General features: G+C 44.6%; 1 protein-coding gene across 2 annotated transcripts in view; it reads right to left on the reverse strand.

The window, feature by feature from the left end:
- Positions 1–435: 435 nt before the first annotated feature.
- VPS54 (VPS54 subunit of GARP complex) overlaps positions 436–12,017 on the reverse strand; it is a 47,621-nt gene continuing 36,039 nt past the window's right edge. For both annotated transcript variants that reach the window (XM_059467279.1, XM_059467280.1), the window contains 6 exons: positions 8,330–8,417; positions 7,300–7,421; positions 7,115–7,195; positions 3,768–3,875; positions 2,811–2,905; positions 436–889 (listed from right to left, as the gene is read on the reverse strand). In XM_059467279.1, the coding sequence (XP_059323262.1) occupies positions 784–889; positions 2,811–2,905; positions 3,768–3,875; positions 7,115–7,195; positions 7,300–7,421; positions 8,330–8,417 (600 nt within the window). In that variant the 3' untranslated portion in view covers positions 436–783. The remainder of the gene's footprint in view (positions 890–2,810; positions 2,906–3,767; positions 3,876–7,114; positions 7,196–7,299; positions 7,422–8,329; positions 8,418–12,017) is intronic.

Genomic DNA, 12,017 nt, shown 5'->3' on the forward strand with positions numbered 1-12,017 from the left:
AAACTTTAAAATTCTTCCTGCCCGTTCTTTGTGTCCCTGTCCCTCCCCTCTGGCAGAGGCGTTGGGCAGCTGGAGGTGGCCATCCTTACACCAGCTTTTTTCCCACCTCCCAGTTCCCCCACTGCTACCCTGTTACTGCCAACCAGGGACAGGTCACTCCTCTCCCCCACAGGAACAGCTTTGAGGAACTGGCCCTTGCTTAGAAAATCTTGTCTTCAGATTTTAGGCCCTGAGAAATCCCCTGGAACAGGACTGCTCCCTAACAAAGCTGAATCCTATATGCGAGCAATCAAAAGACATTTATTTATATAAAGTTCTGTAAAAAAATAAATTTTAGAACAGCATAGTTTCATAGAGAAAAACATTTTCTACAGAGTTCCAACTGCAAGATTTTTATATTGTACCATCATTAAATAAGGTGGGACACCATGTGAATTTCATTGCACTAGAAGAAATGCAAAGCATCTTTTTAATATAAAGATATACAGAGCATTCTAGACAACTACAGCTGTGTTACAGCTATGTGTTCTTTTGGATTTGGTCCAAAGAAACCTGAGTCTGTTTCCAGAGAGAATGAAAAAACATTGCACAGACAGCTGATCACTTGTTTCTTGCTGAAGGACACTGGAAGGATCTCTCCCTGCAGCTCCCTCTGAGTCTAAGCTCCCCCGACTCAATCGTGCCCTTCCTGGGGCTCTGGGCTCAAGCATTCACCTCACCGTGTCACACTGCTTAGAAGAGTCAGTCTGTTGTCAGAGCCAAGTGACTGCTCCCAATGGATTATCACCTCTTCTGCTCCCAGATTTCAGCCATGTTTAGATCTAAGTTGTTAAGGCCTTTCAGAGCTTGAAGGTTTCCAGTGTAAAAAGCCACATCTGAAGTAACCAGCCTGCAGTGAAACATGACAAGATTAGAATGTGACCCCATCACATCCACCTGGAGCGCCTGGACAAGCAGACAGGGTTTGTTGAGGACTTTGGCACACAATTGCTACAACATATGTTCAAATCCTATGCCTGGATTAGATATTTGAAGTATCAGTTCAAAACTCAATGCTATGGATGTGGTTTATTTTACAGCAGTGATCATCCATAACAGGATTACTGCTGGGTGTAAAACTAGTTCTAGGGAAGGGAGATCAAACCATGAGTTCAGAAAACTCAGCAGGAATTAGGCATTTAAAACTTCTATTCTCTTGCTGTAATCCCAGGCTTATCTAGACTTAAAGCCCCCATTCCATTCCAACTAAGAATATTAATTATTGCAACATTACCTTCTGTATTCTAGAGGGTAATGATTCTATGATTCTAGCACTAATGTAAAAAGCAACTGAAAAGCACAACAGCTGTATTGTTTGTGACAGTTTATACAGAATAAAATCCCTCAGATACTGTTGAAACATGTCAGGGATCATGATGCTTCTTGCTAGCAAGATGTAGGAACAGAAGCAGCATTTACATAGCAAAAAAGTTAACCAGGATTCACAGGACTGGATTTTTACTATTATTACAGAAACAAGCAGTTTAACAGAATGAGGATCAGAAAACCATGTTAAAAACCTGGTCAGTGAAGACTGCTGGAACAACAGCAAGTGCCATCCAGGGTTTGATGTTCTCCTTGTCAAACAGCCCCAGCTCCCTAGGAGATGTGTCTGAAGTACAAAACTGCTGCCATCAGACAGTCCTGGGCCAGCTGAGACCTCCTGATTGCAGGGAAACACCCTCAGCAGGTCACCAGGAACACCTGCCCCAACCCTTCTATCCAAAAGGGATCCAGGCCACGCAGCCACAAGGACAGAACAAAACCAACAGCACAGGATAAAGAGAGCACAGACACCGTGAGCACAGCCAGGGCCTCACTTCAGCTGGGGCTGCAGAGGATACTCTGTGAGCTTGGTTACTAACACCTTTATAAATACCAAAGGCAATGGAATGTCACACCACGAGTACACAGAACCAGTTCAGATAAACTCTTGCACAAAGTACAAGGAGGAATGCACATAAACAGGAGAAGCAGCAATAAACTGGAAAGGAACAAAACTTTCATTGCAGTGACACTTGAAGCATTATCAACTTTCTTCTCTGACTTCTGCAACCTAAGACAATCTCTTCTTGCATGTGGGTAGGCCCATGAGTTTCATTCACCCTTGCTACACTGCACACACATCACTGCCCCCAGGTCATCAGGAACAGTTAAAACTCCACTGTTTGAGGGGACAATCCAACTGACAACAGAATTCAGCCTTTTCCTATGAGGTGGGGACAGCAGGCACAGCCAGGCACCCTCTCTCAGGACAGGTACCACGGACCTGTTTGGGGATGGAGTGGGCTGTGGTAGGGAAGGGGAAAAGCTGTGAGCATAATCTCTGTTCCAGATCTAGTTCTGCTCTAAAAACCATTCCTGCAGAGCTGCCCACTGCACAGATGAAATGCTGCTTTCTCCTATTTTTACTTTGCCAGCATCATGAGTCACCATCCACATTTCAAAATTGCTTCAGGAATCACACAATTCCTGCTAATTAAACTGTGGCTGCTGCTGTCACACAAAGGGAGAGAAAGCAATCCATGAGCTGAGGACAGCTACCAGCAGGTTTCCAGTCAGACAATGTCCAGCTCCCAGTCTGTTACTAAGTGGATTGCACTCCTAGTCACTGTGGAATGGCACAAGTCATGCCCTTTACTGTAAGCAAGCTCCAAATGGGACATACTAAAACATGGAGCTGTGATTCTGGAATCATGACTTCCTTGCAGAAGATGCCCTCCCAACGCCTGCTTATTTAATCAGTGAAAGGAGAGAAGAGCCCAGCTCACCCATTCAGAGGTCCTCCATCATTGACCACATTGAGGTGGGCCAGCTGCCTCTTCAGGTGGAGTTTGTAGCTTGCGTTAATTCGTAAAAACAGCATCTGGAAGAAAGCACAGCAGCAGAGTAAGGAACTGTGCCCATGCTCACATGGCTGCCTCCAAAGGTGAAACACACTGCCAGCACCCTCAGTCACTGACTTTTGGTTTTGTTTCTGCAACTCACGTGGTTCCTCCTCCTGCCAGTGCTTCAATCTCACCCTTGGCCCCACACAGTGTGTGCCACACAGGACACCCTCACCCACTCACTGCGTGTGGCACTCACAGGACATGTTCTTTGGAATGTGAACTTTTCTCCTCTGTTGCCTGAAGTATCTAGCAACTTGTACTAAGCCTAGCAGATAAGTCTCTTTCCTGTGCTAGAAGGGACCATTTAATTCAACGTGAAAGAGAAATGACAACTTGTATTCGATGACTAAATCTGTCCTTCCTGTCCTTAAGGTTTGCAACTCTGCAGTAGCAATGACTGCAGCAAACTCCTGCAAAAGCACATCTGGTAAAACCGGGGTGTGTAATACATTTAGGGACTTTTAGAAGCCACTGATTCTGAGCAGTGTTACAGAATAATCCTTTCAGAGGGCTGCACTCAAGCCCGAAGTGTTGCCATTTGCATAGCATTTCAGCACTAATTCCTGGATTGCCATCTCTAGACATTAAAAAGCAGCTCAAAATCCTGAAATCCATTCTTTTTGTGTACCTCATTGCTCTCCCTACACACTGAAATACTTCCTTGTATTCCTTGTAGTTCCTTGTATCAGCCCAAGCTGTGTGACTGCTGCCAAGCCCTTTAACGTGTGGGTTTCACCAGGACTCAAAAAAGAATTCCCTCTCCCCTGATAAAGTCTCTCCTGTTCCCAAGGCCATGTGCAAGCAAGCTGTGAGATGAAGCTCAGAAATAACATTCACCTGAGTTTGCTCCTCAGGAAGGAGATCATAAATAGCTTCATGCATCTTTGCCATTTGCTTGCAGATATTCCTGAAGCATGCTGAAGGAACAGGGGCTTTCACTTCATACTGCAAATAAACACACAACCAGTTAACTCCTTTCTGCCACTTTAAAATGGTTTATGTAGGAGAGCTCCCAACAGCCACCTGGGGCTCTGCTTTGCTAATAACATCAGGAATCAAGATCCATTTAGCACACCACAAATTAAAAGGGTGGCTGGGCATGATCTGATCCAGCCAGGAGCTGCAGATGCAGGTCCTGTGGCTGTGAGCTGGCCCTCTCCTTCAGACTGCTACAAGCCAAGGACAGACAAGCACTTCTGCCTCTGAGAAATGTGCCCCTTGATACTTCCCAGAGAAAACTGCTTGTCTAGGATCATACATATCCCAATTTCTGAAGGATCAGGGAAACCATAAAGAAACAGAAACTCCTGAAATCTCATCTATCTGCCATAAAAAAAAAAAAAAAAAAAAAAAAACCAAACCCAACCACATCACAACCCCACAAGAAATTGCAGAAATACCTTGGAAAGCAGAGTAAAAAAAGAAAAGTCCTCCCAGTGCCTGAAATCCAAGAAACAAGGCACTGGAAAACACCAGATGGGAAGAGATTTGCTACAAAGGGAACAAAATTCTTATGCTCCCACTCTGGATAGGGAAGATCTGAACAGGATTTCAGAGACACTGAAAACCCATCCCAGGAACAGTGAAGCCAGCTCTGCAGTTCCAGGTGGAGAGGCTGTGCCATCACAGGCCTGGGTGGCACACTGGCAGGTCACCTTTGGGAGGGTGACACTTCCCCAGGGAGCATTGCACAGGTCAGAAAAGAACCAAATCATTGTAACTACATCATTTACAAACAGACTGGAGGAGATGTCTGCTTTCATGCAGGCCTGAATTGTAAAAGAGAACAAAGCTTGTCTGAGCACAAGAGAAAAAAAGAAATGGGGAGTTTTGAGAAAGTCTTTACAGAAAATACAAACCAATGACCTAATTCTGACAGGAGAAGTAGCAGAAAAAAAATGCTTTCTGCTCCAGGAAACAACCACCCAGCATGAGGGATCAAGCATACCTCGAGACAAGGAAGTTAAGCAAGAAATTGTTTCCAATTTCCCAGCATGTTGTTAAACCAGGGGAACTGGGAGGCTGCAGCAGTGGCTCTTGCATGATTACAGCCACACCCAACTCTTCTCATTGTCATGGGGAAAATCAACAGCCCTGGGAAGAACCCCAAGATCTCCTGGCCATTTTTATGTGCAGCTGAGGTCAACAGCTTTAAAACTACAAGGGATGAGAAAGAACCTCACTGCTCTTCTGCCCAAACAGTCACAAGCCAGCAAGTTCCAAGAGAAGCTCAGAACTCGTACTGGATTTTTTCATTTGTGGTAATGAATGAGCCTTTCCCATGTGTTGAATTTATTATTTCCACTGTTCAATAACCCCATTCCTGTTGTATTTCCCTGCCAAAGGCAGCTGTTGGGAAGTGTCCATGCTGCTGTGAACTGCCTTGTCTCAGTGGCACTGGGTGACACAGCTGCCATGCCATGGAGCTCCCAGGGGAAGCATAGCCTAGAAATGCAGGAGTAACTTGCTACCATTACCCAGTGCCAGGTCAACATCCTGTCCACTGCACCAACTGCTCATCTCCTACAGAGCTGGAATTTCTGGGTTTGAGGTGTGCCAGGCACTCACTGCTATGGAACTCACTTGTGCAGATTTACACACCTCAGAGCAGGGGACCACTTCATCCACAGGACACTGAAATAGTTGGGCTCAGAAAAACACCTGAATCCAGAACACACTGGCATGGTTGTACTGACATGCCTATTTGCAAATGTCCTGGGTTTGTGCTCTTCACAGCCTTCAGTACCAAGATTTCATTTTTTAGGAACAAGATGAGCCAAATGATGGCATGTGCTAGGAATGGAAGCAAATCAACCATCCTTTGGTCCTGGGCTCTGTGGGCTGCATACATGTGGAACAAGCACTGCCACTCAGCCTTCAAGAAATCTAAATCCTGTGTCAGCTCCCAAAGGGACAGTGGGCTGTGAAGATGCAGGGATAGTAAGAGATGAGCTCTCTTTAACTGCTATCAAGAACATAAATTGAATTCCTGCCTTGTTGTGGGCTACACTGGATTAGTATCAATAATGTAAATTCTTGCATTTGTCTTTTATTCTCAAGAGATCCAGTGACCAAACAGCCATGTTACTTCACATAATTTATGTGGAACAAAACCCCCAAAAACCAGCAGACCATTTTGGTCTTTAGAGAAGAGCATAAACACATTTTTTTTTAAAAAGTAAACACAATAGGAGTGGGAAATCCCAATTTAAATGCTTCTTTTTTTTCCACCCTAAGTTTAGGCAGTGCTACTTGACAGACCAAAGAAACAGATGAAATGAAAAAGCACAACATTAAGTAACAATACAATAACAGAAACAGCAAGGAAGACAGAAATGCTGCCTGTTGCAACTGCTCCATTACAGCTCTCATCAGCCTGTCCCCAGCCTGTGTTCCTGTGCTTCTCGTGAGCTCCTTGAAGGAAGATATAGGCCCAGGCCAATCAATCAAATTTGTCACTAAAACATTAATTCATCCCTGTCATGAAACAGCTCTTTTTTCCCCCAAAACCCTAAGATCCAAAGCACAACACTAAGCTTTAAAAGGTCATGTACTTTATGTATCTGTGGGTCATGGATGTGTGTTCTACCCTGAGGTGACCCAGAGCAGATCCAGCCCAAGACCACCCTGTAGCACTGTTCAAACACCAAAACACACCAGGAGTCCTAATGCTGCTCCAGAGCAGGAACTGCTGAGCACAGACCCCCAGTCCCCAGGCCTGCAGCCCAACAGATGGGCTGGTCCTTCCCCTCCAAAACTCTTCCTCCTCAGCACTTTCCTGCAGTTTCCTCAGGTGGCGGAAATGCCGCCCTCGCCATAGGAAAGAGCAGGAAATGGGATCTGCTGAGCCTGGCTGCACACAAGAGCTGTCAGTGGTAGGAGAGCACTTCAGCTCCTGAACACTCGAGCATCTGTGCCAGCCACAGCATTGCCATTCCTGCTGAAACAGCCAATGGAACATTTCACTTTCCTGGGAGTGAAGGTGTCTGACACCCAGGTAGCAAATGTTAACACAAGACACATTCATGAGAACAGCACAAAGCTTTCCATCTATATAATTAAAAGAAGTTCAAACAAGGCCTCGTTAGGAAAGTTTAAGACTCCATTTGAAACATCTGGACTGTATACAATGAGACCTCCAGTTGCAATTCAGAGAGTGTATAATTATTTCCATAAATCATTACCTTGGATAATAGTTTGTCAAATAAGCTATCCATTATGGCAACGAGCTTTGCTGAAATTTCAGCTATGTGGTCGTGATAATCCTGTAAAGGAAGAAAGCAGGTTTCATTTTCTGGTGGCATTCATGTTCTTCAGAGCACAGTTGAAAAGCAGAACTCTGTGTTTCAGGAAAGGCCAGAAGAGTTACCTTTGTGATGTGGTCAAAATGCCTGAGCATGCTGAACTGCTTTGGCTGCAGCCGAGCTTCAAAGTGAGCCCTGATAATGGGAATGTAGTGTACGATGAGCTGGAGGCAACGTGAAGAAAGGGCTGTGAACCCAGGAGGAGAAATAACAGTTATTACACAGAAGAGTCATTTCTGTATGGACTGTCTCCTGTGACATGAGTAACAGATCTGACACAACTTCACATGGTGGGCTTTGGTCTGTTCTAAAAGCATGGAGGTACATGTTTGTTTCCCCAGGAACCCCCCACCCCCCATGAAGACGCCAGGCTGGTACCTGGCAGCTCACACCCAGCCTGGTAAGATGGGATAAGGGACTGATTTTCCAAGAGGCTCCTTGAGTGTTTACTCGACATTTTGAGCCCTGAGCACACACAGACATCGGGGAGATCTCTAAAGACCTGACTCATCAGCTACTTAACCTCAGCAACCACATTCTCAAGGCAGCAGTGTTTCTGCTGCAGTGGTGTACAAAACACCCTGCCCTGCCAGCACTGACCTGCCCTGAACCTGCTCCTGCTGCAATGCCAGCAGGATCCCAAAACCAGGCTTCTCCCAACTCCAACAGGGCCTGAGCCAGCAGCAGGACACACACTGGTGCCAGTGTGGTCACCACACTGGCCTAACATTCTGCAGCAAAAACCTGACCCAGCTGTGGCCCACAGCTTCTCAACCCATTCTCATCAGGCTGTTCCCTTTCCAAAAGGGAAATGCAGACTGGTCATTTCACGGACTGGTAATTTCTGTTTCTCACCCTGAAACATGGGAATTCTAAGTTTAAATCCTTACTCCAACCCATTGGCCAAAGGCTCCTAATTTCAGGAGAAAGTTTAAAACTACACTCCAGGCAGGTAACTGGCAAGGTCTTACCACCCTCTGTGCCCACGCACAGCCCCACAACTCAAACCCAGCTTATCACAGGGCTTTTCTGCACTTGGGGTTTTTTAACAGGCAGGGGAACAAGTTCTGACATTTTAAATACAGAAATCCATACCTAGGTTTTTTGTAGTGATTGTTTTCAAGCCAACAACTTGTAAAGCACCGGCTCCAAGCACTAATTGGCAACTTCTAGAGTTGAAATACTGTGAGAAAGGAAAGACAGTGAAAATGCATGTTGACTTTTGATCATCTACACAAACCCACAGTTTAGAAACACCATCAATAGAATTTTGCAAGATTAACTAAGTCATTATGAAGGCCAGTTCCAGAGTTTCACTAGTTTTCCTCAGCAGAGTAGCCATGTAATATCGGAGTGGAAAACATCAAGATAAAAGGTTTCTGCTCAGGCTCTCTTCTCCACTGCTGATGTTAAAGGAAACTTGAAGGCACTGAGACTCCCTCCTGCTGAGGTGACTGAATCTATGTTTGTAACACTATGGAATACTGGATTTAACAAACAATGCACAGAAGATGAAAAGCCAATTCTGTAAGAATTCCAGGTACAGTGGACAACTCATGCTGAGATTTTCCTAACTTACTTCCAAAAGAAAAGAAGTTATCATTAAAAGCAGTAAAACAGTAAGACAGTTGCTATCAGCAGGTTCTGTCTTACACTGGAATTCTGCTTCCTCACCCAGCTTGAGACACCAGATATTCCAAACTGGGCCTGGGTGATGCAGCAGAAAAGCCATTGCTGCTGTCCCCAACTCCTGCACTGAATGTAGAGCAGAAATCCCAGGGCTCATATTTGAACAGAACTGTCTGTTGACATTGAGAGGCAAAACTTAAAAAGACCTGACCCTTTCTCATATGCCTGAAGATGCAGAAGAAATTGTGACAAGGCTGCCCTGCAGCTTGTGTCTGCAACACAGAGAACTGCCCTCACAAAGATCTCCTTTTTGAGGGCAGGGGCATTATTCTGCTTCACAGGTCTTTCTTCACAATAACAAACACAAAATTCCAACCCTCCTTATGTAAAAAAGGGAAATAATTTTCTGGCTGCTGTCTGGTGTCAGTCACAACAAGCAGGCCCACAGAGACACCATGAAACACCCCCCAACTCTGGGCTGCCAGAAGGGTGCATCCAGGGCTGGAAAAGCAACCCAGACCTCATCCCACAACTGACCCAGAGCCAAATGTGGCCCCTGATCTGAGAGAGGCAAAACCTGCACTGCCCTCAGACAGGGCAGGGCTGAAACTGCCTCACATCCACTTCTGTTGTCCAGAAAGCAACAACTTTCCTTACACCTCTGTGTGGACTTTAAACAGAATCACTAAGCCAAAGGCTCAAATTTTTGGGAGATTTTTTTCATGAAGAAGTTTTTTTTCATTATTTTTTTCATTTTGGGGATTTATCCTGGAATTTTGGGGATTTTTGTAATATTTTTAAAAAATATTTTTCCTCAAATATTGCACAGATTTCCTGGATTTCTTTGGAGATTTTTCCTAGAATTTTGGGGCTTTTTCCAGAAGATTTTTAAGGCTTTTCCCTGGAATTTTTACCAGATTTTTCCTGGAATTTTTGGTTGATTTTCTGGAATTTTGGGGGGTTTTTAGGGAGATTTTGGGATTTTTGCTGGAGGTTATTTTAGGATGTTTTTCCTGGAATTTTGGCCCTTTTTCCTTGATTTTTTTTCAATACTTTTCTGGAATTTTAAGGGGTTTTTTTCCTAAAATTTGGAGGATTTTTGGTCAAGCTTCAGGGGGTTTTCCTGTAATTTTGGGGAATTTTCCTTCAAACTTAGAGAGTTTTTCATGGAGTTTTTTGGAGATTTTCCCTCCACACATTTCACACAGCCTAAGCTCCTCTGAGGCATTTAGCTCAGGTTAGTGCTGACGGTGAGGCAAACCATCAAAAACTTGGTCTGTAAAGGTTGCTGGCCACATGTACTGTCCCTGCCTTTTGTGGCAATGACTGTTCCCAGATGGCCTGGTGCAGACAGAGCAGGGAGGGAGCCTGGAACAGAGCAACACCTCCTCCTTGTGCCTGCTGGGAGGAAAGCATTCCTGCACCCAGCCAGGAGCCTTCTCCGGTCTGCACCACCTGGACAACCCCAGTAATTCCAGCCACGTGTGCCTCTCACACCACTGAGGGGCTGGAGTGTGCCCAGAGAAGGATCTGGAGCAAAAGTCTGATGGCTGAGGGAGCCAGGGGTGCTCAGCCTGCAGAAAAGGAGGCTCAGGGGGACCTTTTTGCTCTCTACAACTCCCTGACAGGAAGGTGTAGCCAGGTAGGGGTCAGTCTCTTCTTCCACAAGCAATAGGACAAGAAGAAATGGCCTCAAGCTGGATAGTAGGGATAATCTCTTCACTGAAAGGGTTGTCAAACATTGGAACAGGTTGCCCAGGAGAGTGCTGGAGTCCCCATCCCTGGAGGTATTTAAAATATGTGTAGATGTGGCCTTGGCAGTGTTGGGTAAACAACTGGACTGGGTTGATCTTAGAGGTCTTTTCCAATGTAAAGGATTCCATGATTTCTCCCATACACAGATGTCATTTCACTCAGGCTGCAGTCACAGCTCAGAACCAGGAATTTTATTACCTGGGAATGCTTTCCATTTTCCATTACAATCAAGTCTAGCTCTTGCTACTCTCAAAGTTTGCTGGCTCTGACAGCTGTCAAACAAAAAGTACAGTGCCAGGACACCTGGAGTAGCTCTATTTTGTTCAAAGTGTAATAAATGAGCTTTTGTTTTTTCTAGCTGTTCTTGACATCTCTCCAATTGATGGCACCTTGCTGACAGATAAAAAATACAGCAATTAAACTGCACATGATGCTTGAATACCAAGAAATAAATCACAAATGACAGAGCTAGAATGAGATAAGGTGAGGGAAGCAACACAGATATGCAAATCTGGCCAAGTTTGATGCATCCACTGCTATTCTACCTGTGAAAAGGTCCTGCAATTCCTGAGGGAAGCAGCAGCTGGAGAAGGAGACTTGAACAGGGGCAGGCTCAGACAGACTGATTTGCCTTGGACAGAATTTTTAAAAGGGAAAATTTGTGGATGAATGAAAGACAACTGCAGGGAGCAGTCTTCCTGCATCTGGTTATTCAAATACCAGCTACCAATAGGACAAATATTTAAAGGTCCATCTCCTAGAGTTTCCCCTCCCCTGCCCCCCACCTTATATAAAATATCCTTTTGGAGATTGAATCTGTTTACCTTTCATTGATTATGCTCATGTTCAGAACTCAAATACCTGATACGACCTTTGTGGGCAAAGGTACAAATGAACACCTTGACATAAATTAGCTGCTAAGCTTTGGAGCCTGTACAGACACACACATATATATATATGTGTGTGTATGCATGTGTATATATATGACAGTTTTAAGGTGCATTAATGTGCTCCTTTTATTACTGATTATTTATTTTACCTTGCAGTGCCTGGGCTTTACCAGCTTTCCTCTTCTCTAGTGAGAAATAAATGACCAAGAGGTCCCAGGGTTTCATCACCTTTACATTTTACTACAGAACCTTTATCCCATACTATTTTTCATGCTTCTACTGACTATACCTCTACTGATTTGTAAAAACCAAGGGACTTGTTTCCTTCCTCAATACACATACATATTTCTGTGGCATCTGGGATCAAATTGCTTTTTTTTCAGCAGCATTAATTCTACACCCAGCCTGAAGGACAGGCAGCTATGTCAAATACTACCAGATAGGATTTCCAATATTCCAGGTGAACAGCCAGAGTTAATTCCCACAACAAATTACATCTTTAATGCCTT

The sequence above is a fragment of the Ammospiza nelsoni genome, chromosome 3, assembly GCF_027579445.1.
Source record: "Ammospiza nelsoni isolate bAmmNel1 chromosome 3, bAmmNel1.pri, whole genome shotgun sequence".
In the NCBI taxonomy this organism is placed as follows: domain Eukaryota; kingdom Metazoa; phylum Chordata; class Aves; order Passeriformes; family Passerellidae; genus Ammospiza; species Ammospiza nelsoni.